A 24,753-nucleotide genomic window follows, 5' to 3' on the forward strand; every position below is an offset into this window, starting at 1 on the left:
GTTTTCTGAAAGTGCAGCTTGTGATTAAACATTAAATCAATACACAGTATCTCTGAGACACGACTGAACCTGGATTTTCTTTGTGCATCACAGGAACTACGTACTTCCTGGAAGGAAATATCTGTGTCCATATGGCTCTCAGATTATTCTGTAGTCTGAGAAGTGTGTACTCTCGGATATGCATAGTGGTCCAAAGTGACTCCTCACTAGAAGTTCACCTCTGTCTGCATTAGTACACTCTGGACCGCACTGTCCAGCTTAGTGTCCACGTCCTCTGGTCCCAAGGCACATTCTAACTCAAGAGACTATTTTTTCTCTGCATCTGAGTTTGCTGTGCTCACAAAGGCTCCTCGTATGTGTGCTTCTGCAGTAAAGAGTCACATGACTTGGGCTCAGCGTAAACCACACTGACTGGTCGTGGCCCACTGGCATGTAGAGCAGGAGTGCAGTAGCCGTTGGACAGCATTCTGTGTGAGGGGCAGTCATACTGAGCGTGGCTGGATGTCTTCCTGGCACCACCGGCAAGTGCTGGTATAGGAGGTTCGTGTGCGTTGCTGTGAAGCGTCCCCATCAAACTGGGCAGGCTGGACTCAGAGGGCTGCTCACTGAATGGGGTGGCATACTCTGGTTCTGGGGGAAGTGGCTCAGCATACTCTGGCAGGTTGCCAGGGGTGTCATAATGGTTCAGGATGAAGGGGGTGGTGTAGCCCTCATCTGTGGAGGGTCTGAATGTCGACCCAACCTTCTGTCCAATAGCTGTAACAGCAGGCTCTGCATAGTCTGGAATGAATGAAAGGATGAATAAAAATGAGTCAGACTGTTTTTCTGTTCGTCAGAGATACAACAAACACGGGTGTACTATGGCCACAAGCTAAACTCCGATTCAAAAACCAGATGAGTGTCTGTCCAATATTAATCTTGTACATATTATATAAATACAGTATATTTGGACAGTTTGTTGTAGTGTCAGCCCTGAGCAGTTGCCAGGCAACTAGGGGAGACTCCAGGAAGTTAGCGGTCGCAGCCAAGCTGTTTGGAATATAACCACAGGGAAAGGTGTGGATTGTCATTTTTACACTTCAGTTTTTGTATTAATTAAACATTTGCAGAGCTGTGGAGGTGGCGGTAGGTGGATACTGTTTCCCTGTTTCCAGCCTTTATGCTAAACTAACCTGCTGCTAAAGGCAGCCTTACATGTAAAAGACAATCTTCTCATCTAACTCTCTATACGAAAGCAAATAAGCACACTTTATACACTCTTAATGTAAATTTATTCAAAATTTGCCTCAGTCACTGAAACATGTTATTATTTATACCACAGTGTTGTGATCGCTTTTTTTTCTTGACTATAGATAAGAAGCATTTCATCATGTAACAACAGCTTGTTACACTTTTTTTGCATCTCCTGTAAAAGAGACCTTAGTCTTAGTGAGTTCTTAGTTTTATTCAAATCCATCAATGACACCTAATGTAAAACCAGGATTAAAGTATTATCTTTAAACTCTTTAATTACTGTGATAAAATTACAAACTCAAGCTTACACCTCAAGCTTTTTTTTTCCCCACAGCCAGGCGTGAACAGGCATGTCAGAAATGCTTGAACTGTTTTTGTCGTATATCTTTAAGGCTCTTTGCAGACTCTTTAAGAAAGCAAATATGGGTAGGAAAAATCTGATACTTAATGAGCTTTAAAACATATTGGTGCCTTCCCACTAATACTCCACTACTGTGATGAAAAATGTTATTAAATGGGTATGAAAACATTCTCTGTGCAGCACAGCAGGACCCTTTCGCTAATGGAAAACTCTCATTTGCTTATTTGCATCTTACGCAGCGATTTCTGGGAAATGCTTCTTTTCTACTCAATAGCTGTCTCATTCCAGGCCAATGCTGAGCCCCTGCATGAGCTGCCTGGCCACCAACAATGTCTCCTCTAATCACAGGGACGGGGGATGACAGTATAGCACTCAGACCAGACCAGACCCTAGTCTTCCCCACAGCAGAAGAGGCTGTGGTGTGGGAGGCCTAGACCTTACTCAAGAGCCCAGAGGGAGCCTCAGAGCCAGAGCTATTTTAATTAGACCTTAGTGAGGGCTGTATTTTGTCTCAGCATTGACCCTCTGTCCTTTTTATCACTGGACCTCTCAGTGAAGGGCCCCCTCACTGGGGGAGAGGATGGGGGTGGCAGAGAGGGTACTGGTGGTGGGGAGCAGGCTGAGCACTCTTTATCGAGCTCCAATTAAAGGGTCTCTTTCAGAGAGGCTCCGTGGACCAAAGAAAGGAATGTTTATACTGCAACTGGGTGATGGGCTGAGCCGGGGGAAAGAATGGACAGCCCGTGGAGAGAGCTGTTTGCCTGTCAGGCCTAACATGAGCTCCTCAAACTGACCACTGAAGCCAGAGACTTAAGAGTGGGAAAGATGGAGGAGGGCAAAACTTGAGATGACCATTAAACCGTGAAGGGACTATGGAAAAAGTAGCAAAAAAAAAATAAAAAAGGCAGGAGCTGATGGTACTTGTAGAAAGACTGAGTTGCTGGGGTGTTCTCTTAAAAAAGTAAGAAGTCATAAAATATTTCTATGAATTCTCACCATTCAGAGGAGGGCTGGGCAGAGCGTCGTGGACATTTCGCTCTAGAGGGTAGGAGATAAGCTCTGATGGAGGGCAGGGGAGACTCTTTGCCTGGAAACTCTGACAACCTATTCGACACACAGAGTCAGCGGCTTTTTAGCAGGAGATTGTAAAATTACTGGAAAATTTATAAGAGCACTTGACTTACTTGTGGGTAAGGAGTACTTCATTTGTGAGTCTTTTTTTCTGTGTGGAAAAGGAGAGGAACACAAAACATTTAAGTACTGAGCACATTAGACATAACTATCATTTCTGAATGTGATATAAATATTGGTGAATCATTGTTAGACCTAAAATGATTAGTTGATAATAAGAATCCAAAAAAATAAAAATCTGCATGAACAAAATATCTTTGGGTTTTGGACTTTTGGTTGAACACAACAAAACATTTGAAGGTGACACCTTGGTCTTTGGGAAGTTGTGGTAGGTACTTTTTCACCATTTTGTATTAACCAAATTCTTAAAAGTACAAAACAGTATGTATTAAAATTTAGTACCTTCTCTTCCACCAGACTCCAGCCAACAAACAGCTGCCGCACATTATCAACCCCAGGACCACTCCCACTGCCACTATCACTGGCTGACTGGTGCCTACAGGAGCACAAGTATCAGAGTAAGTAAACAGTTGTACAAGTGTGGTGAAGGCATACAGTTTATTGCAATGTACACAGTGCTGAATGTGAGATTCAAGGACATTTTGAATTGTTTTTACAAGTGACTTTCTCCGAATCGATTAGTATTAATTTTCATTGTGCACATATGTATGAATTAGAGGGTGATGGAAGTTCATACTCAGTCTTGTCTCCACCAACACTGGGCCCTCTGTGGGGGTGGGAGAGGTGCTTGGAAGCAGTGTACCCACATTAACAATGGTTCGCAGAGATTCTGTTGGACAAGTAGCAAGAAAGAAAAAATTAAGATCAGGATTTCTTGACTGCTAAACAAATCATGAACAAAACAGATTGTTCACAGAACAGTTTGTTCTGGGTAAACTGGGAGACCAGTAGATAATGCCTACCGCTAGGTGAGCGGGACCTTGGCGTGACCTTCGCAACAGGACAACCCAGGACTTGGACCTGAGCTGAAGCTCTGCCGTGCCAGTTCAGCGGCTGTAGCCGAACAAACCGAGCCACAACAGGAGGAAATAAGCTGTTGAGAACCCTGAGGTGGCCATCGGTATAGGCCTGAAACACCTGGGAACCATAACAACCAAGTTACTTATTCACATAGAGAGCCATGTAGAGAGCCCACAGTAGAAACTCAGTTGCCACATAAGCTCAGGAGTGTTGGAGCCTCACTAAGAACCATGAAGTGAACATCAGAGAGTGCACTGCAATGCATACCTTTTTTTCTTTGCTGAGGGCACCTTTGTAAAGCTTCCAGTTCTTTCTGTCCTTGCTGAAACTAAGAATGTAGGATTCTGTGTAGTACTCATTTGAGCCCGTTGTTATTATTCCTGAGAGAAGAGAACACATTTATTTTAAATCATTTAAGATAAGATGAAAGTGGTTTTAGGTAATGAAGAAAAATACTACAACAATGTAAAAACTTTGTTGAAATTTGGTCCAAAAAAAAAAAATTGTACTTAGTTAAACATTTAAAATCTTCTTCTGTCAACAAATTCAAAGAAAAGACTAAAACCAACAATACCTCTAAATACTTCCTGAATCCTCCACTCTTTTTCACTCAGCCCTACACACACTGACTAAAAAATTAATGATTGTGGCCATGTTCATCGTAATGAAGGAATATGGCACCCAGTGCAAAAGTGTGACTCACTGATGTGTTTCAAATAGGTTTTGGACAACAATGGAGGCCAGTGGCACAGAGGAACAACCTAATGTATATAAGGCAAGTGGCATTTTTTACTTGGCTCAGTTCATTGTTGGCTTTGGTCTTTTCATAGGATTTGTTAACAAAAAGAAAACTACTGATTACTACCAGACCAATTAATCAAAATCAATATTAAAGAATATTAAATATTTTTACCCACAAATACAAATTTTATTTTTACATATTTAACGTACCTGTGATAGTGCTTCTATCACTCAGCTCCAGCTCCACCCACGGGTTGGAATCATTACTGTCTGCCTCCCAGGGTAGGAACTCATGGCTAGAATCCATGTTTCTGGAGGACCAGAACATTCTGTGCTCTCGACTGTTTTTGTTCCAGAAAGATGAGGCATTAAAACCAGAAACAGCCAGGATGTTGTTGCATTCTGTTCAGAGTCCAGAGGAAAGGATGAAAGTGATGAAAGTGGTTACTTAACTCAGAGTGTTTCTATGTACAGTAACACTGTTTAAAATCCTTTACACTTCACTGTGGTGAATTGCATAAATAAATAAGTTGATTTTTTTTTTCATACTATAGTGAAAGGAATGGAAAATTATGGAAGGTGGGTGGGAAAATTACATTTCTAAAATTTCAAACATGACAGAATGACTTGAAAAAAATGGACAGCATGAATGTAGACAATATGTTGTTTGTAGTAATTGAGCTAAAACTTGCAAAAACAGTGATTATAGTGTTAAAAATCTGCAACATGTGGTCATAAATGTCTCATCTGGCCCAAACCTTTGCTGAAGAGCAGCTTCTTTTCAGATAACGATCCCCTGTCAAAAGAGGATGGTTGAAAGGTCAGTACATCTACATCATCAAATACCACTCAGAATTTCAGTAATTTGAAGGTTGGTGAAATTACTGCCATCCCCCATTTTCGAATTTGTGACTTCGTTAAAAGCAGACACACATTTTAGAAAGGATTCCATTAGCAAAGGTGGATTCATAGAGTGTCAGACTTCTCCCACGGGTCACAGTGACACGACCTCCCATATTATCAGACACAGCTCCAGCATGGACCGCAGACTTGCACAGCACTGAGGTCTGCGGAAGAGAGCAGATAAGGGGAAATATTCAGACTTGAGTTGAATTTAAAAAGTCTAACGCTTCGGTCTAAAATGTGATCTACTTACATCTCTGTAACCCTGTTCAGAGTTCCCCCACACGTCCCCTGTGACATTCTTACATCCAGCAGGGCAGTACACACTGAGGAACAGCAAGAGATGATGTGAGAAACACTTACTGTTCTACTGAGACAGACTCTATAACGGGAAACATGGAGGTCAACCACTTACCTCAAATGCTGCGAGCTGAAATGAGATCCTCGTTGTAAACAAGAAACGAGGTCTGTAACAAGACACATGCTGAAAATTAACACTCCTGAGAATTAATAAATTTTTTTTTAATAGTATGTTGTGGGGACCCAGTATCTCAGGCTTACATAATACCTCCCCGCCATTCTCTCAACAACACACAAACAGACTTTGTGTGAGACAGTCTAGCACGCTCTGTGTGCTATATTAGGGGATGAGCGGTCATCACTGTTGATGTGACTAAGCCCTTTGTTTCTGTGACTTTGTCAGAGTTCACGAGTACAGCGAATGGTCCTCGTGTGATCACAGTTAACAGACAGTGGTTTGTACGTCTGAACGTGGGCTTAGCTCCAGACGTTGCCGAATTTCACAAACAGCTCAGTAAAAAACAGGAAACTGTGATACATACTGTACAGGACAGATTACCACATTCACATACTCATTCACAGAAACGGAAACTATCCCTAAGTATAGACGAGCATTCAAACTAAACAAGTCCACATGGTTATTAAAATGATACACAGGGAGAACCTTAGCCCTAAAAATATGAAAATATGGTCCAGCTGTGGACTTGAAAGCTGCTAAATCAACAGCCTCTGGGTTGAGATGCCTTGTGGCGATAAAAACCTGGGATGGGAGTGGGCTTGCAGTGGTTAACAGGCTGATAAAGAGGAGGAGGAGGAGGAGGAGGGAAAAAGAAAGCCAGCCGTTCCATGCAACAGACTGAAGCCTCGAGGCCTCATTCCATTCAGCCTGAGAGAAGGAGTCTTACTCCTGCTTTCTGAGCAAACACGCCAGAGCAAAGATAGTGATGGAGGGTGAATGCCAATAAGCAGTGACTCATGCACTCACAGCCACACATATGTACACATTGGAGCACAAGTGCGCATACACATGGACAAATATTCACCCAGACGGCAGTGTTAAAATTACACCAGGGTAAACTTGTAAATGAGAACATTATAGAAATTCAATTCAAAACTAAAAATCACACATTTCTAATATTATGGTGTGTGCTCTACATGCACAGTAACAACACAATTGTAAAAACAGTTGGTAATAAACATCATTCCTATAGTTATTTTGATGACACAAATAGCTGAACAGCACAGATTACATCAATGTGCGCAAATTACTATCATACCTGGATACTGGTCTGTGGTATAGGACAGTAGAAACCCTCGTCCAGAGCGGTGTGGACCTGACTTGAAGGTTACTGTCACTTCATTGCTTTTAAGTGTCACATTCTTCTGTGAAGCATCAAGCTTCCCACACACAGGACCTGTGAACACACAGATCCACAAACCACATTTCTAAAAGCAAACAAACACAAATGCAGTACATCTGTCTGCACACTACGTTAATTACACAAAGAACACATGTATTTCTGCTCTTTAATAACAGATGTAGATTATCTAAGTCAGTCTCACCCCGCTTATGCTTTACTGTATAGTAAAGAGTGGAGCCATGTAAACTGTTGTTTGGAAAATCTGCATTTAAGAACAGCTATGCAGCAAAAAAAAACCCAAAACAACAACAACAAAAAAAACAAACTAAAAATAACCAGACAGGTTTTGTGGAATCCAATCATAAACATGAAAGCCAGCCCTAAAAGAATGCTTCTATCTCTTAAATCTCTCAACCTTCATTTTGATGTGTTGTCAAACTTTTCTACCTTCAAGACATGACTTGATGCACCTTGTGCATGTGTATCTTATGAAATTGGGTTTGCCTCCTCTGTCAGTGTGTCAGTGGATTGGCATGTCCTGTGTGTATTCCACAATCACGGCTGGGAGAGCATCAGTAATTACAAGGAACATAAAAAGTCTATCAGAAGGTATTTCAGAAAAGAATGATGAGTACACAGGTAACATGACAGCACGTCTGTGATGTCTAAAAGACTTCATTAAAGTCAAAGTGTTTATTGTCATGTGCACAGTGAGGAAACACGTTTCTCTGTACAATGAAATTCTTACCTTGCTGTCCACACTGAACACCTAGACAATACACACAATAGAAATTCTAGAAACACTGCAGATAACACTAAATGGTACAAAATAAAATAGATAATAGTACTAAAGGGCAAAAATAGTACAAAATTGATTATTGGAAAAACCATAGTCAGCTAGCTTACCCAAACTGCGCTCTCCATTTTTTTCTGTGATCACAAGAGAGCCATTGCTGCAGCCCGGACTGCTCTCAACGTCAAAATCCCCAAACAGCAGTCGCAGCGTGCGGCCTTCTGGCACACGAAGCCTCCACTTACACCAAGTGTTACTGGGGTAGGTGCCTGGATAGTTCTGAGAGGCCAAGGTGCCGGACTCTGTGCCCAGCAGTGTATGTCCACAGCCATTACCTGAAATCACAGAAGCACAATAGTGAGGCCGTGACAGAAAAAAAAGATTATTCAAAATGTGAAAAACAGAGAAAAAGCACCATCACAATTTTATAATTTTTATGGCTTAAAAACGATCAAATGTTGACTAATAGTCTAATCAGCTGTATAGTGTACTGTCAATCCTGTTTAGCTACTAGATACGAAAGTATTACAGGTTTCACTTCTATAACAGCTGTGAGAAGAGAGGAGTTATTGAGTGAGAACCTCAAGCGTAAGCAAAGCCAAAATCACCTAACCGCAGACAGTTTCATCATTAATTTGCTTAATTAAACTCACAGGCTTTTGTTTAATCAGGACAGATGAGTAACATGTCTATTCTCAACATGCACAGCAAGACCAGGACGTGTTTATACTCCTCTGATCATAGCTGTGAGATGACACAACTGTCAGCTTGAGAAGTGCTCAGCTCCAAAAACTATAACCTGTACACTGGACATACTGCAGAAGATACACCTCTTTAAGATTAAATATTAAATCAATAATTTTATTTTATATAAGGTGATGCTGTTCTTCAGAGAAAAGGCAAGACTACTGATAAAAAGTTTGTTGTTCTTCCAAAACTCTGAATTAGTTTCCTAATGGCCGATGTTTTTTTCTCAGTGTTGATTCATTACGTCCTCTGACCTGCGGTTTCTGTGACTAACACTTGAACTGGAATGGAGAGCACAAATATTTAGACCGTCTAACATCCCTGTGGATCACAGAAAATGAATGACTCAATTCCCACAGTGGTCACACAGAGATAAGTAGTGTGGGGGCAGCAGGCTCAAATCCTACCCCCAAAAATGTCAAGTTCCGAGAATGGTCAAAACATAAAAAAGGCACCAGGGTCCATCCAAGGCTTCGCATCACCCCTGTCCTTATCTTCCATATAAGGCTCCTGGAGATTTGTTGAGGGGAAACCAGAGGATAACATTTCACCTATTCTGTATCACACGTGTCCTCTTTCACACCAGCCGCCCCCCCTGCTCCCTGACAGCTCTTCAGCTCCTAATACCATAAACCTTTGGATGTTATTGCCCCTACTCAAGTCCCCAAAGGATTCCCTGGAAATGCCACAGCAACACACTGTAACTGTGGGCAACAGAGCGTAGATCTGTCACCTTCCGGTGGGAGACCTCAGAGGCAGCAATGCTGGGGAAGTTCTGGGTGGCTGGTAATCTTCCTCTGTTCACTGAACCTTTTCACCTACAGTCTGTCTCCAGGCCAGTCTGTTTCTTGTTTCATACAGGAAGGGATATGTCTTCAGCCTGTTCTGACCAGTTCAAAAATTTAGGAGGTGAATTACAGAAAAGTGGAGTCAAACTGGGTGGCAGGAGAGCAGACAGTCAACCAAAAGCACCCCAGCAACATTGTTTTCCACTTGAAGCTTTGCTGGCAGGTCCTTACAGGTCCACACTAGCAGACAGGATGTTCACCTGTGCTACCTGTCACTACATTGCCTTATTCTGTCTTGTGTGTCAATTACAACGTTACAACACCAAGGCTGAAATGTTTCCCCCATACCCTGGCCCCACCAAAACCCTCTGCATATTTGCCAGCAAGTAAACAGTGATTCAGAAGAAATAATCAACCCTGGACTTAATCATCTTCCGATATGAGGAAACCAAAGTCCCAGAGACAGACAAACACAACAAGAAAAGACCTGTGGTATGGCTCTGCTAGGCCATAAATTGTTTTTCTATCGTCTATGGTCAGTGTGATTCATACTGCACATGGACTTGACTGCTGTTTTGAAAAAAAAAAAGAAAAAAAACTTGTGGGATGGGTAACGCTTACAGATGGGATCAGCAGGTAAACACGGACAAGGGGAGAGTATGTCAAGAATGCTGCCATGACATCCCATGGCCAACCTTTGCACCTACTTCAATTTGAAATACACTATTTTGTCACTTATCTAAACGCACAGTTGGCCGAAGGTACGTTTGCTGTGGTTAATAAAAGTAGAAATGGCGGCAGAACATGTCAAAGCAGTAAGGTATTGTGTGTTATAGGCCCGGATAGCTAACGGTGAAGTTAATAGTTGCTCATATAAAATTCAGTATAAGATAATGACTAGTTTAAGTAAGATGCAAAAGGATGTTTTAAAGCCTGTTGGTTACTGGTGCATGACACTTCTGCCAGTGCTTCTAGAGCGTTTCCTTACATAAAAGACATACTATTAAACTGAAATAAAATAGTAATAAATCTGTAGTAGCTCGTCGTGGCCGTACGGTTAGTAGAAGGCAAGCAAGAAATCTGAAATAAAGTCTCTCGTCACAATCTTTGTCAGAAACGTCAACAAAATAGACTTTTTCTTACCCTCCTGCCCGCGAACAACTACGGAACAGACGCTAAATGTGATCCAGAAACCGGTAATAAGAGACTTCACAGCATCACCGATGTTTTCACACTTTGCAAGCATGATTTCCAGAGCTCTGCGTGGAAAAGTAAGGTGCAAGCCCCGCAGGCTCGAGGCTCTGGCTTCACTAAAAGTTATAGTACAAAGTACTGGATATTTACTATTGGCCACGAGATGTAAACTCGACTTCCCATTGGCTTTCCTGGAGTGTCAATCAAAGAACCCCCAAGCATTCCATTCCCATATATGGGTGGTCTGAGCTGTAGGTGTGCGCTGATCTGAGACCAGCCCGTGGGAAAAATACAAACGATTTACTCCCGTTTGCACTGAACCAGGACCTCGACTGGCTATATTCCTCTTAATGGCAATTTCATAAATTCGCCTTGTCAAAAGGTTGAAAATGTTGTGTTCAAAAGTCAAAATATTTAGGACCAGTAGTTTGAAATGTCTTCTCTTTACCTTATCAGCACACCTACATTTTTCCTTCAACTAAGAGCAAACCCTGCCACCTCCTGGTGAAACGCGGGCAACAACAAAAACACAACAGGCAACTGTTCGGGACAGCGTTTATTGCATGACAAACCAACAAACATTAAACCACCCAAGTGGCAACTGAAAGTGTGTGTTGAGTCTAAAACCTACCACGAAGGAACCGTTCATTAAAAAAAAAAAAAAAAAAAACATGTTCACTATTCCCTTTGTGGGTGGAAAACATGCTTCCGGAGCTTGAAGTCTTCCAGCCTGCGCACTAGCACGGCTCAGAGGCGCTCAAACCAAGCCGCATAAGAGCAGTTTGACCGATTTACACATCGCGTGCGAACTAACCGCTTCTCGTGACAGCGGGACAGATGCTTCTCAGGCAAATGCTGCCTTCACTGCAGGAAGTGTAACGCAGCCGCACGGCGCATGCTCTCGTACCTCTCTGACAAGCGGAGGATGAATGATCCCCTGCTGTAAAACGGGTAAGTCAAACTATGACAGTATTAAAGTAGCAGGTAGTGTGTTTGCGAGTTTTAGTGTGGACCCGGTGTGTTTTTCTTTGTGTGTGCGCGCGCGCGCGTGTGTGTGTGTGTGTGGGCACCCTCTCTGGATGAGGAGAGCGCGCCGTCGCACCGTTGTTGGCCGGGGTGTGCGTGCTGCCGCACCAACAGACGTCAGTTTGAGTGGGTGAAGGAGGGTGAGAAAGACACGCAACTGTCCGTGTGTAGGAGTTGATGATCCAACAAGGGCTACTTTGTATATCAAGTACTGTTTATATGTATACATATACATCCGTGTGGAATACGTTGGTCAGTTCGTTGCATGGAAAGGTTGCCTGTTTTGTTTCTCTACCAGTTTGTAAATTCATTTCTCCTCCGTGCCTTTCTGTGCTATTGTCGCCCAGTCTATCTAACGCTTCAGCTGCTGCTTTTGTTGGATTGAAAGAGTGTTATGGGCAGAATCCTGCTAGAATGAATGTAGTGACGATTCATGATTTATTCTTCTATAACTGTTAACCGAGAAGGAAATTTATATTTATTTTTTTCCCACCCCAATTCCCAATAACAAAAGATAGTAGTCCAGTGGACAGGATATTCACATTTGACTAATCTAAAATATGTTTTAATGCTGCACATTTGTTTACACATTTACTGCCAGTATTTAAGGACATGTATTTACCGTCTTTCATAATTTAACTGTGACATTTTCACAAATTGTAAATAGATCACATATATACTTAACAGCATGACAGCAGAGACAAAGAATTAACATTTTCTAGAGACTGTTATCAACTGGAATTTGGTGTTTTGCTTAATACGACTTGGTAACAGCATTTCTGCAATTTACATTTGTTCAACAGGTCTTCCACTGGTATCCTATCTGTGGCAAAAATAGTGGCCTAAATTCAACAATGTTGCATAACACTGTAGTGATATGATTTGATTTGAGAATTTCACTTTAGATAGGTTAAAAAAAAGCATTTATGACAGTGCAGTTTCACCTGTTGAGTCCACTGTGGTTATTAATTGCTGCACCAGTTTTACAATTCAGGCCTTATAACCCGGGATTTAGCTTTTGTTCCACTATCTAGGATATTCATGCACATTCTCAACAGCAATACAGAAAGCAAGACCTGCCCATGTGAGGATTATGTCATTTTAAGCTCAGTATGGATTCATTTCTATGACAGTTGCACGCTAGAAAAGACTTGGGGGAGGCTTTCATTGAGTTATGCATTAAATAGCATCACTGCATGCATGTGTGTGATCTGGATGTTAACATGCGTGCTGGGCCCTCTTTGCGTGCAGCTCTGTGGGGAGGGGTGATGGCGGGTGCTGAGGTCACTGTGTCTTCAGGGGAGCTCATTATGGTGAAGGAAGAGGAGGGGGAATCCAGTGGCAACAACCATAAGACTCAAGTCATCCTGCACCTGCAGCCCATCCTGCAAGGGTAACATGGCTTATATCATTAAACGGTCAATAGATGTGTTTGCGATGTGTTTGTTTTCCGTGTGACAAAATAGAGAGGCAAATGTGAGTGTATAGACAGATTTGTAGAAATGTATGGACCGATTTTCAGCATGACAGTTACATACCATTAACAACATTTTTTCTTTTGCCTAATGTTGATATTGAGCAAATCTTATGATACCTTTTCTTTTTTTTTTTTTTTTACATCAGAGCTGTATATAATCAGTTTAACATAGACTCAAGTAAAAAATAAATAAATACAAAGCAACAATAAGAAGTGTGGGGTAAAAGAAAAGCACTCACATTTAAAAAATGTGAGACATGCAGTCATTTTTCCACATATTTTGCTGTTAAACTGAGAAATGGTAGTCTCTCAGGTAGCATTAAATAATCATTATTACATATGTGAGAAAATTTTGCCCTCTGCAGGGTAAATGATGACATTGCAGACACTGGTACCACAGTCTTGGCCATAGAGACCCATCATGGTGAGTGACAGAGATATTTGCTGACATTTACTCCTTCAGATACAAGGCATTTAAAATCAACAGCTTTTTAAAAATACAATAAATGTATTATGTGCACTAAAGAGTCTCTCAGTGTATTTCAAGCTGCATGTGTGATTTAGACAGATTATTGAAGAATATTGATAAACAAGCGATGATGGACTTTTGATTGTGTTGTCACATAAGTCCTACTCTGCTTAGTATCTGGGAAGGTTTTCCTGTGAATGCACACTGCATGGTTATGTTTTTTGTTCTGTTATGTTAAGATGACAGTAAAGCAGAAGGAGAGGAAATAGAGTATGGCTACCCCATCACCTGTGGAGACAGCAGAGCAGTTCTGCTGTTTAAGAAGTTTGTGTGCCCTGGAATCAATGTCAGATGTGTCAAAGTAAGTTGATGTGTTTAGTGTGATCAAAGGGTGGTGAATTATTAATTTATTGAAACTGGAGAATTACTTTGTTAGACCTCTCTCAGTCAAGTCATTAACTCAAGTGTCTTAATTCTTCTCTCCACTTACTTATGAACATAGTCTTCTTCTCTTGCAGTTCAATGACCAGCTCATCAGTCCAAAGCAGTTTGTACACCTGGCAGGCAAAGCCACTCTGAAGGACTGGAAAAGGGCCATCAGACTGGGAGGGGTGATGCTTAGGTAGACGTATGAGAATTTAAAAAAAATTATTTGTCTGTCGTGTTCCTCACAGCTGCTGGGGAGACACATGCATATAAATCTGAATGACCTTCAAGGGAGTCCTTCACTTTGATCTGCTGTGTTGGCGTTAAAGTGTCGGACTTGCAGAAAACACCTAACTCTAATGCAGTCAACAGCATATCTCACTCATGTAATTGCTCTTCTGTCATGTCTGTCTGTGTCGGGGTTTGCCACTACATTCCAGAGGTAGTCGGTAAGCAGCATTATCATGATAGCAGGATCAAATGGCATGCAGGCAGGCTGCTAGGTGATAGTTCTCACCCCTTTATCGTGTTTGCACTTGTTCTTGATGTTGCTGTGAGTCAATATACAAACTCAATGGGCAATATCTGCTCTTTTCATCTTTTATTCCTCCAGAGGTCAGATCAATGTGCTTTGTGTCAAAAAATCCTCTAGGAAGCTATTGGGATTGTTCAACAAATTCAATCTATACGATCACACCCCTCAGCAGCTGTGTAACAAAATATATATATATAAATAAATAATATTTTCTTGCATACTCAGTAGTGTTTTTTTTAACCTGCTTTTCCCACGTAGGAAAATGATGGACTCTGGCCAGATAGATTTCTACCAGCATGACACCGTGTGCAGCAACACCTGCCGCAGCACTAAATTTGATGTGCTGATCAACAGTACGAGGCTTCCTCCAGGGATCTCAGCACAGCCAAGCCCGTCAAATCTGGCTCTTGACCCTCTTGGAGGACAGGTGCCTCCGCTGACAGGTAGATTTCAGTTGGCATTTAGCGTTTCTTGCTTTTTTCCCCCTAACATATGCTTGTGCTGCTGTTGTATCATTGAGATGACGCAGGCTAAAAACTTCTGAAGCCACCTGGATATCATTTATCTGCAGTAATGAAACAAGTGCAATGATTTCTTGCAGTGACTTTAAGGAAAACAGTGAATGAGGAAATAAGCTGAACATTTAAGTAATAACATCTGCCATTAAGAGCATTCAGATATTTTTAATAATACACCAACCACTGCACAGAAACAAAAAGAAAATCTAGAGAAAAACAATTGGATTTTCTTGGCAGCCTTTCCCCTGCCTACTCACTGGTAATATGAGCTGTTTATGACCTGTATTTACAATATATGCCTGTTGTTTCTTTTCCATTTCAGAGGTTGTGCATGAGGCAGCAGAAGTAGAGGAGACTTTGAGGGATAAGTTTAGTGCAACAGCGAAGTGGAGCCCTGGTCCAGCCCGACCTGTAAACCCTACAACAGCCAATGGACATGCGGCAAAGAGAAAGAGGGCTGACACACCTGGTAAATATATTGAATAATTAGCAGTCATTGTGTAATATGTGACGCAAATAATTATCATCTAAAAGTAAAATTTGTGCAGAGTTAGTTGCTACGGAACCAGCAATAGCGGGCTTCATTTACTGGCCAATGATCTGTGCTTGCGCAGGAAACAACTCACCTGCAGTGCTCCTCTGCTTTAACAGGAGATGCCACATGGTTATGTCTTCTGTTTAAAAGCCTTGTAATCCGGTGGTATATTGCAGTTTTGTGTTTGTGCATGGAAGTTACGTGATTCCCTGATAACCGTCTATCAACTGAAACTCTGGAAGGGCAGGGTCCTGGAGGTAAATTTGGAAAGTTTATAAGATACCCTTTTATTACGGCAGAGACACAGGTTCAGCCCACTGACCTTCAGTCCTCCAGAAGCTTGCGCATTCTTAAGCCATGTCCTCTAAAGAAGATGGCCCTTCAGCTGCAACACAGCTGTGTCCTCATGGATAAAAATGGCAACAAATGAGGAAAAGAATATATAAGTATATTTATGTTAAAGTATAAGTTAAACATTATCTACCGGTAAACCTTATCTTGTGTCATGCCTCTTGCTGTCACCGTTGTTTGACACCTCTGATACACAGAGCCACTGAACCTCAGAATCTGCAGTTGTGCAATATGATGCCATTCCTGCAGACTGGCCTTAAAAAGTTGCTGACCCTGGCAGGCAGAGAGTCATGTCCCTTTATATTACCATCGACTGCATCTGACATTTCTAAGTGTGGCTTTTTCTTTCAGGGACCTAAAGCTTTGATTTAAGGGGTTTTAAAGGTGACCTGATTAGGCATTGTCCAGCTGGACCGCAGTAGGTAAAATAGCCTCAAGCAATCTTTTGTGTGAATGGCAAATTGCAGTGCCTCGCCGCACAAGCGGTATTGCTTGTCACAGGGCTTTAAACAAATTGACAACTCCGAGTAAACGCACCCAGCCAATAACTGTGCTCTTCTATCTACAGAAATGTGTTGCTTCCCATCAGCGTATATTCCCGACATAGAGAAATAAATCAATTTAGCTTCAGATAGCTGCAAATGGGATTTGGAATATTTTTATTTGGCACATTACATTTATCTTGACAGACATTTAAGCAAACATGAAAGTGGACGCATTTCTTGCAAGATAAGATATCAAGTGTCTCTGACGTTTTATCACTCTAATGCACTCAACTTGTATTTTGCTCAGTTTTGTACAGATCCCAAGTAATTTTTCATTCTCTCTCCAATCTGCTCTGTCCTCCTTTCTCTCCTCTTAGAGCACCGCTTTTCTAACCCATTTTCCCTCTTTCCTACTTTCCTCTCTGCTTCTATTACCCATTTAACATCCTCTCTCCAAGTGCTGCCCCTCTCCCATTTCCTCTATCGCCTTCTATCTTTTTTCATTGTTTCTCTAACCCTGACACCTCCTCCTATGTTCCCCTCTTCACTTTATTACTCTCTTTTCCAATCCTTTCACTCTCTTCAAATCTCCACCTTTCTCTGCCTTCCCACTCTATCTCATTTATCCCACATTTATTATTTATTTTGCTTTGCCTTTTCTGTCTCTTGTGTCCGGTCTCTGTTGCTGCACAACTCCACAGCTCATGTAGGAATGTGTACTTTAAACACACATACACAAATGACCTCTATGATTGTGCCTACACGACTTTATTTTATTTCTCTGTGGCTCTGCGCACACATACAAAGTTCCTGACATGTCATAATTATGTCCTTCATAACTGACCTCCTCTAGATGGGGTATTGAGCCTGTGGAAGGGTGTGGCAGACTCAGGGCTGATGGGGGAGGTTCTGTCCAGTCTCCAGACTGAATTATTAGCCACTCTTAAAGGAGTGGAGGTTCGCAGTGAGAAGTCCAACCTGCAGGAGACAGGTGAGTTCCAGCAGCGGGACCTGTCTAACTTCTGGTCTGTGAAAAGAATTGGTTTTGCCATTGTCAAATGTAAGTCAAGTAAAAATAGGACAAAAATATAAACCAAAATTTTAAAGACTTTTCAAGAACTCCATTAGCTTAATCTGGCTTGAGAACAAAATTCATGGACATTGATTTTTTTTTTTGTAAAGTGATCCCGCCTTGTAGCTGACATTTGATTATTTTGTTTTGTCAGATGCCATCTTACTTAATTCCTTGTGTGAGATGTTTGGGCTTTTAGACTCAGTGAAGCAAGCTCTGGACCTGAGGCGCAGCCAGACTGAAGACAGTAAGATCCATAACAGTGTTTATGATGAGAAAGCTGTTGAAAACAGCATACAGTCCAAACAGTGATGTCCTAGTGGATTGTACTGACTGATATCATGCTTTTTCTTAGTGTTGGATGAGATTTTGGAAAAACGGAGGAAGCAGGACTGTGATAAAAGCACATCTTACAAAAGCACATCCTCGAAACACCTTCGCCTTCAACGCCACAATCGGTCGAACAGCCAAGCCCGGAACGTCCTGTCCCCCGTGAAAACAAGCCCAGTGATACAGCCTCTCTCTGTTACTGGTTTATCTGCTGCATCTTATGCTCAGCTCACCATCAACCCTCAGCTCCTCACCCATTTCTCTGCCTCCACTGGCCAGCACCACCAAACCAGAGCAGACAGGGTGGACAGAGACAGCCGAAGCTCTACGCTGGAGAGGAACCATGATCTCGGTGAGACGGGGAAGGTTCACCAGCAGGGACAGGAAGGTGTGGAGCAAGATGACACCTCAGGGATCTACAAAGACCCTGGACAGAGGACAGTTAGGCCTCGAGAAGACCCTCATCTTAGTGAGGAAGAAGAGGAGACAATGGGCTTGCATGATATCGAAAAGGTGATTATAGGAAGAAAAGCATCAAAGAAACATAAGAGTAAGTGAGAGGGAGATGATGGTGAAGGGATGCTGGAGGACTAAGTGAGGGAATGTGCCTGAGACCTGAAGACTTAAAGGATAAAAGATTCAAAAAGTACTTTACTTTGTGTACTTTTTGTGTTTTCTTGCTCATGGTGTAGACACTGTAGTTACTTAAGTTGAACTGGAGTTACTTCAGTGGTAACGGGCACAGATTTGTTATTGCATTGAGGATGGAAAAGGCCCTTCTGAGACCATTCTGGACATGCTTTTCTGACATTTTAACAAATCAAAACACAGTAGAGGTGAAATGATGAGTTGATCATTGATTAGTCATCTGCCAGAAAATTAATCAGCAACAGTTTTGACAATCGATTAATCATTTAAATCATTTTTTTAAGCAAAAAGGTTGCAAACATTCACTGGTTTCAGTGTCTCAAATGTGAATACTTGATGGTTATTTTTTTGTAGCCCTGCCTTTGGGTTTTGGACTTTTGGTCGGACAAAATATGCAATATTTTGCAATATATCACTTTCCACTTTCTGGGAATTTGTAAAGGGTGTTTTTTTTTTTTAAACAATTTTTGGATATTTTTGGAGAAAATAATCAGTGATTTAACTGAATAATCGTTAGTTGCAATACTAAAACACAGAGTTCTCTCTTGTCTGTTGGATATAGTATTAGAAACCCGGGTAGTTTTGACCGAACTCTGTGTTTCTAAATTTCAGTCTAACCACGCTTTTTAGAAATCTGTAAATATAATGTTTGATTTATGAATCAATGACTGATTGATTACAGTCTTTGGTGATAACATTTTCCCTTTCCTGAAATTAGTTGGCAGTTTTTTTCCATGCGTTTGTGACAAATTCTGTCAATAATTTTATAATTAACTTCTAACAATATTTGTAATTTAACATACTTATTTTGTCAGTTGTGTTTTTAATTTTTTTATAATCTGGATTTCGTGAAATATTTCGTATTCTGGCTTGTATTTAGGCCCTCAAAATAGTGCCTAAGACCTGCCTAATATCTATGCACCAGACACTCACTGCCTGAAGAATACATTATTCTTAATTTAAGACAGTGAAACATATATATATAATAAGTATTGTAACTGTAGGCATGTGCTCTTGCTTTATACGGCGTACTGTGTACTAACGTGCTGGAAATCATGTTAAATAACCTCTTCTCCCTTTACCATAGAAAAATTATGGAGAAACATATGAAAGTGTGACCTTGTAAGATTATGAACACATTTTAAATAAAAAAAAATTTACATTCAACAATTTAACAGAAGCCGTGTCTAAGCTACTCAATTCTTTAAATTTTTCACTGTCAGGTTGTGGATGAGAGCTGTAAAATGCTGGTTGGACGTTTCATTCATCTCCTCATCTCTACGCTGGTTCAGCTAACCTTTGATGTGAATGGCTGTTACTGCAGTTACATTTATAGAACAGAAATTAATGGGTGAATTCACACTGCTCTGTGGATTCACCTTACAAGCCTGTGAGGCTTGTGATCACTGATGTCAAGCAATCATTTTATATTTGACAGCCACTGGAAATCTTTTGTGATATCACTGTCTGGTGTGTTTGTCCACGCTTTAAAGTTTCATTTCATCAAAGATAAAAGTGTAGCAGCATTTTTTTCCTGCCCTGTGTGAATTGATGTTCATTTACTTTTTGAGCACCATGCTGCATGTCAAGCCCGTGTGATAGACAGTGATGGTTTGATGGCCAGCCTCTGACAATTTCCGTCAGAGCTGTAATGATATGTTATTATAAATTCATGCACAACACTGCCTGTGCAGATGTGTTTGTTTGAGAGGGGTTATGAGTGGCAGCTGATAAAATGCTTGATAAAATGACTTTCATCATAGTGCAGCTGTCAGCCTCCCTTCTGACGCCTGTCCTGTTGTTGGAGTTTAACAGTATTTTGCAACATCCTGTTAGCTTTACTGCAAATTAAACCATCGTGCAGCTGAACAGACTCAGGCCAAAATACTCCCTGGTTTAAATAAATTGCTACTCTGTGCCTTGAATACCAGGGAGCAAAAATGGCTGCCATGAATCAAGCAGGTGTAATTACAGGTGTTAGTTCAACATATGCTTTGCTCCTCTGGCTAAATTAAGTAATTTGCTGAGCAGTCCATCGTTCATCTGTCATTCTGGGCTAACAACATTAGAGACTGAGATGTGCATTCATGTTGGAAGCCTTAGATGCGTCTGTTGGCCCCCTTTAATTTAATCCACAACTTTAATGTTCGCACACGACAACAAAATGAATGATGACCAGCCTGCATAATGGCGTCTTGATCCAATCGGGAGTCCTGGAGCCACAGCTAAATGTGTCAGCCCAGCCATGTTTTAACACCAGCTCGGTTCATGCAGAGGGCTGGCTGCAAAATCAGCACTTGTGTAAGATGTTTAATCTCTGATATGGATCACAAATGCCATGGAAAGCTTTAATCAAATATGATGGGACACCTTGCAGCATGTGACGAGTGTCCGGCAATTCATTATCAAATACACAGCTCTAATGCTTTTACACAGCTTATATATGACATGCCAGAGAACCTGTCAAATATGTGAAAGCCAAATATTTCCATATGTTCTTGATGTTTACATTTAAGTTTACAGACTACATTAAATCAAAGAGCGTTTTCTATTAGGTATTCTGCACCAAATATGGTCAGCTGTGCATAGAGAACCATATCAAATGCAAATTAGGTGCACACATCATGACAGACTATCTAATTTATGGAGAAATATGCTTTGCGCCTGTCACTGGGAGGAGTAAGGTATGCATACCTGTCTGTAGTGTGCAAACATATGACTAACTCAGTTGTGAAAAAGCTGCTGATATGAGCAAAAAAAATTTTGATTGTTGGATTCATTTGAACTCAGATGGCTGATGTGATTTTAAAACATGAGAATGACGATTTCATTGTTAATGCAGTTTTAAGAACACAAACCTGTCTTCAGTGCAAGGGCATGTAGCTTAAATAATGAGTGTTTTCTCAACCTGTAGCCATTGCTGTCAGACTGATAATCCTGTACCTCTGCTGCTGGGTACATGGTGACAGCTGCTAGGAGCTGCTGGGCAGTGAAGATTAAGTATCGTCTCATTAAAATGAAGCCAAATGGATGAAACGGCAGAGAAAGCGATCAGCACCTTGTCCCTGTGTCCACAGATACACAGCAACACATAGAGACTCTTTTTATTACGTAGAGGAACACTGCACTGACTTACATTTACTTCATAGGGACTTGTCCTAAGATTTAACCATGATAAACACACACCCAACCCCATGTCTTATCTAACACTTACTCCAACTTTAACAAAAACAAGTCTGGACTTAACCATCTTAAACATCACAAGGACACACCTACCCCCAAATCACAACCTCACACTTTACCCTCTAAACCTAATTTTCACCTCAAAATCCAGTTTGAAATCTCAGACGACCCTTTGAAGAAGTAAAAACTGTCAAATATTTCCACACTAAACAAAAATTCCTCAGTCCAAGGGTCTAAAACTCCTCCTGGACCTCACAAAGATACAAGTACCAGGACACACACACACACACACACACACAGAGTCTGGAGTTTTGCTTGGCCGACGTTTGAATACCACAGTGTCGTTGCAGGGTTCAGTCACTTGGAGGCGCCCGGCTCATGCTTTGTACCTGCAGAGAAGTGGAGGCTGGGAAGGAAAGTGGGCTTGAGAAAGAAATCTCTCTCCTGAACTGTTTACCCTGACGTCAGTTTGCAGAACTAGCTCTGCCCTGTCTCCCTCAGTGTCTCTGAAACTCCACTCAGTGAGAACTGGGGGACTAGATGGGCTCGTCTCTACTACTTACGCGCCCGGAGCTCTCGGAGTGAATGAAATGATTCCTTGTGCACATTTAAAGTGGACTACAACAGCTACACGATGAACACCTGCGCCTTTCTTTTGATTTTGACTGTTCAGATCTACGCCGATGGTATCGAGGGGCCAACAGGTAAGACTCGTATTCATTTCGACCTCTTAAACGCAGTTGGGAAGTTTTTTACGTGTGGATGAAACTCCACTGAAAGCAAAAACGAAGCGAGTCTGGTGAAGATGCCAACTTTGTGCCCCCCATTTTCCCAACACGTTGCTGCGTTTATCTGCGGCTTACTGCTGCTTCCCATGGTTTACAAATGGGACAATCCTCCCAGCAGAGAAGAAAAACAAATTCTTTAATAACTTTGTAAACTGAAGTAATAAGTTTCCTTAGCGCCTGGCTCCTGCAAAAAAAAAATAGATCATTTAGGAAGACTGCGCCTGGGTGTTCTGGGGGAAAGCTCCCATTTCCCAAAACAACAATCCGCTGCCTTACGCTGTTTTTTCCCCCCCTATTGCTCAAGCACATTTAAAGACGCCAGGTAGCCTAAAAGGTGTTTGACACGGTGATCCAAAGTTGGAAAGCAGTTCATTCAGAGAGACAGTTTTCAATTAAACGGACTGAACTGCACTCTCACCGCCTTTAGGCAATTTAATTAATATTTGTGAGCATGAATCTGCCAGATCCCAACAGCCTGACCCAGTCTGTGATGACATCCAAATACCAAAAACCTGGAGCTGCTTCACACTGGCGTTGGGTTGTATTATTGTTGACTGAGTGACTCTTTAAAAGTTTACATTTTAATAAGGTTTGAGGCATTGTAATGCTTATTGGTTTCTTTCTTTCTTTCTTTCTTTTTTTTTTTTTTTTTAAACCAAATTCTCATAATTCTATTCCAAGATGTAGGCTCCCATCGACTGTGGGGAAATAGTCAGATTCATTCTCAAAGCTGCTGGATTTTTCTCCTGATGTGATGAGCTGCCTCTGGTCTTTTTGGGTTGTCTGGCTGTAGAAGACATATTAATGCTCACAGATCAGCTGTAATTCATTCCAGATGAGATGAAAATGAACCATATTCACATGTCAAATGGTTGGTAGAGGAGGCTTTTACTTCTTGAAAGTCATCTTTTCTGTCCTGTGAGCAAACAAGCTGGATTGTAACATGGCGATAATGTATTTTTCAGATAAAGGGATCAAAATGATGCAATTTCTAAAACCGACTGACTTTTTTTTTCCCCATTTCATTTTCACAGCAGTGGGATAAATAAATCTTTCTAAATTTGAACATCAGCCACATATCAGAGAGATGGAGAGAGTGGTAAAACTAAATTGAAAGAGAGTGGTAAAACTAAATGTCTTTTATCTACGTCTGGCACAGACCTTTTCATATTCATTCACATTCATGTTTTCTTCTAAATCTGCTTTTACTCCCTGAGTTCTGTATCATTTGTGCAATGTAATTGCAGTATATATTGATAAAAGGCTGAATTGACTTGGTCGTGTTTGAATCGCTCTGTGATTCACACACACATACATATGCATGACTTTACCCCTGTGTAACATAAATCCAGGGTGAGGAGGTAATATTGGTAACATTTACACTGCAGGCTCTTTCAACACCGTATAACAATGCGACATAGTGTTTGTCACATGCAGGTCGAAAAAAAAAAAAGAGCTTGATCATGTTGAGATCACAAGGAGATTTGCTGTGAAATTTGGCAGAGCTATCGTTTTGCGAGAAATAGGAAAACATACTAATGCTCAGTATAAAGCTCGTACGCATAGCTCTTTGTGAAAGAAGCAACAACAATGACAAAAAAACTCCCAAAAAACAACAAACCCATACAAGCAGAATATGTATTGTCAAGAGCTGAATGGAGCAGATCATTAAGAGGAATGGGCTGAGACATATGAAGGATTAAATCACACAGGTAATTAAAAGAGCTGAATGGAACAGCAACGCTTCACTACGGCTGCGTCAGAGTGCCTGTCAACAAAAATTTACATGGTGTGGGTTTTTATTTAGTTAACTGGAGTGTTGCAAGCCTCGCCATCTGCACTTTTACCTTCCCATTAGGCACTAATAGTTAAAGCTGTCAGTTTTTTGTGGCTTCTCCTCTACGTGACTGATCCCTCGGCCTGAGTCCTTTCATGCTTCTCCACCTGCCGCGTCCTGTAGGAGGAGAAATCATAAGGAGCATAAATGCAGCCTCAGAGTGTCTGTGATTGTGTGGAGACCACACCTCAACCTTGAGCTAAGACTCTGCCCTCCGTCTGGGATTTCTTTCCTTTCCTACACGATCTAATCCATATTTTCCATAACTCTTCCATGCTTATGCGTTGGTCGGCCCAGGCTGTCAGTTCAGGGGAAGTGAAATTATTAGAGGCCATGAAATATGGAGGCTCTCTGCTGCACTGGACTGACTAAAGTGAGGCTGATAAGAGGGGAAAAAAATCTAACATTTGCGTCATATTTGCTGAGACACAAAGAGGTTATGAACATGAAAGTCCAGTTTCTGGATGTATCTCTGTATATTTTTCTTTTTTTTTTTTTCTTTTCTCATGGTGTAAAGCCCAATCTGACACTTTCAGTCCT

The 24,753-nt window shown here is 41.3% G+C and overlaps 3 protein-coding genes across 5 annotated transcripts in view; 2 read left to right on the plus strand and 1 right to left on the minus strand.

Moving 5' to 3' along the window:
- Nucleotides 1-202: 202 nt before the first annotated feature.
- si:dkey-34d22.1 (discoidin, CUB and LCCL domain-containing protein 1) lies at nucleotides 203-10,632 on the minus strand. 2 transcript variants are annotated; one of them, XM_041044956.1, is made up of 16 exons: nucleotides 10,483-10,632; nucleotides 7,918-8,139; nucleotides 7,760-7,780; nucleotides 6,928-7,065; nucleotides 5,766-5,817; nucleotides 5,604-5,676; nucleotides 5,381-5,514; nucleotides 5,206-5,243; nucleotides 4,658-4,849; nucleotides 3,974-4,086; nucleotides 3,649-3,823; nucleotides 3,423-3,515; nucleotides 3,128-3,221; nucleotides 2,779-2,816; nucleotides 2,591-2,698; nucleotides 203-780 (listed from the first exon to the last, which is right to left on the minus strand). In XM_041044956.1, the coding sequence occupies exons 1-16, from the start codon at nucleotides 10,583-10,585 to the stop codon at nucleotides 338-340; spliced, it is 2,037 nt and encodes a 678-aa protein (XP_040900890.1). In that variant the 5' UTR covers nucleotides 10,586-10,632; the 3' UTR covers nucleotides 203-337. The 2 variants fall into 2 exon arrangements, with proteins under 2 accessions (XP_040900890.1, XP_040900891.1); XM_041044957.1 differs by lacking the exon at nucleotides 7,760-7,780.
- Nucleotides 10,633-11,220: 588 nt separating this feature from the next.
- On the plus strand, nucleotides 11,221-19,585 carry LOC121186089 (glucocorticoid modulatory element-binding protein 1-like). Its single transcript, XM_041044710.1, has 10 exons — nucleotides 11,221-11,484; nucleotides 12,811-12,952; nucleotides 13,402-13,460; nucleotides 13,745-13,866; nucleotides 14,024-14,127; nucleotides 14,725-14,909; nucleotides 15,307-15,453; nucleotides 17,209-17,346; nucleotides 17,582-17,674; nucleotides 17,783-19,585. Exons 1-10 carry the CDS (start codon nucleotides 11,463-11,465, stop codon nucleotides 18,313-18,315), a joined length of 1,545 nt encoding a protein of 514 aa, XP_040900644.1. The 5' UTR covers nucleotides 11,221-11,462; the 3' UTR covers nucleotides 18,316-19,585.
- Nucleotides 19,586-22,075: 2,490 nt separating this feature from the next.
- Nucleotides 22,076-24,753, plus strand: part of ptprub (protein tyrosine phosphatase receptor type Ub) — a 156,418-nt gene continuing 153,740 nt past the window's right edge. For both annotated transcript variants that reach the window (XM_041043968.1, XM_041043969.1), the window contains exon 1: nucleotides 22,076-22,292. In XM_041043968.1, the coding sequence (XP_040899902.1) occupies nucleotides 22,223-22,292 (70 nt within the window). In that variant the 5' untranslated portion in view covers nucleotides 22,076-22,222. The remainder of the gene's footprint in view (nucleotides 22,293-24,753) is intronic.

Source organism: Toxotes jaculatrix, chromosome 8 (genome assembly GCF_017976425.1).
Source record: "Toxotes jaculatrix isolate fToxJac2 chromosome 8, fToxJac2.pri, whole genome shotgun sequence".
Taxonomy (NCBI): domain Eukaryota; kingdom Metazoa; phylum Chordata; class Actinopteri; family Toxotidae; genus Toxotes; species Toxotes jaculatrix.

Bases quoted from the DNA above. Each gene is read 5' to 3' on its own strand.
- si:dkey-34d22.1 (XM_041044956.1), bottom strand. From the start codon at position 10,585: ATGCTTGCAAAGTGTGAAAACATCGGTGATGCTGTGAAGTCTCTTATT. The intron at 3,516-3,648 runs GTAGGCATTATC...CTTGTCCAACAG, and splicing joins AAGGTCCCGCTCACCTAGCG to AATCTCTGCGAACCATTGTT. The intron at 781-2,590 runs GTGAGAATTCAT...CATTCATTCCAG, and splicing joins GCCCAGCCCTCCTCTGAATG to ACTATGCAGAGCCTGCTGTT.
- LOC121186089 (XM_041044710.1), top strand. From the start codon at position 11,463: ATGATCCCCTGCTGTAAAACGG. The intron at 15,454-17,208 runs GTAAATATATTG...GACCTCCTCTAG, and splicing joins AAAGAGGGCTGACACACCTG to ATGGGGTATTGAGCCTGTGG. The intron at 17,347-17,581 runs GTGAGTTCCAGC...TTGTTTTGTCAG, and splicing joins GTCCAACCTGCAGGAGACAG to ATGCCATCTTACTTAATTCC.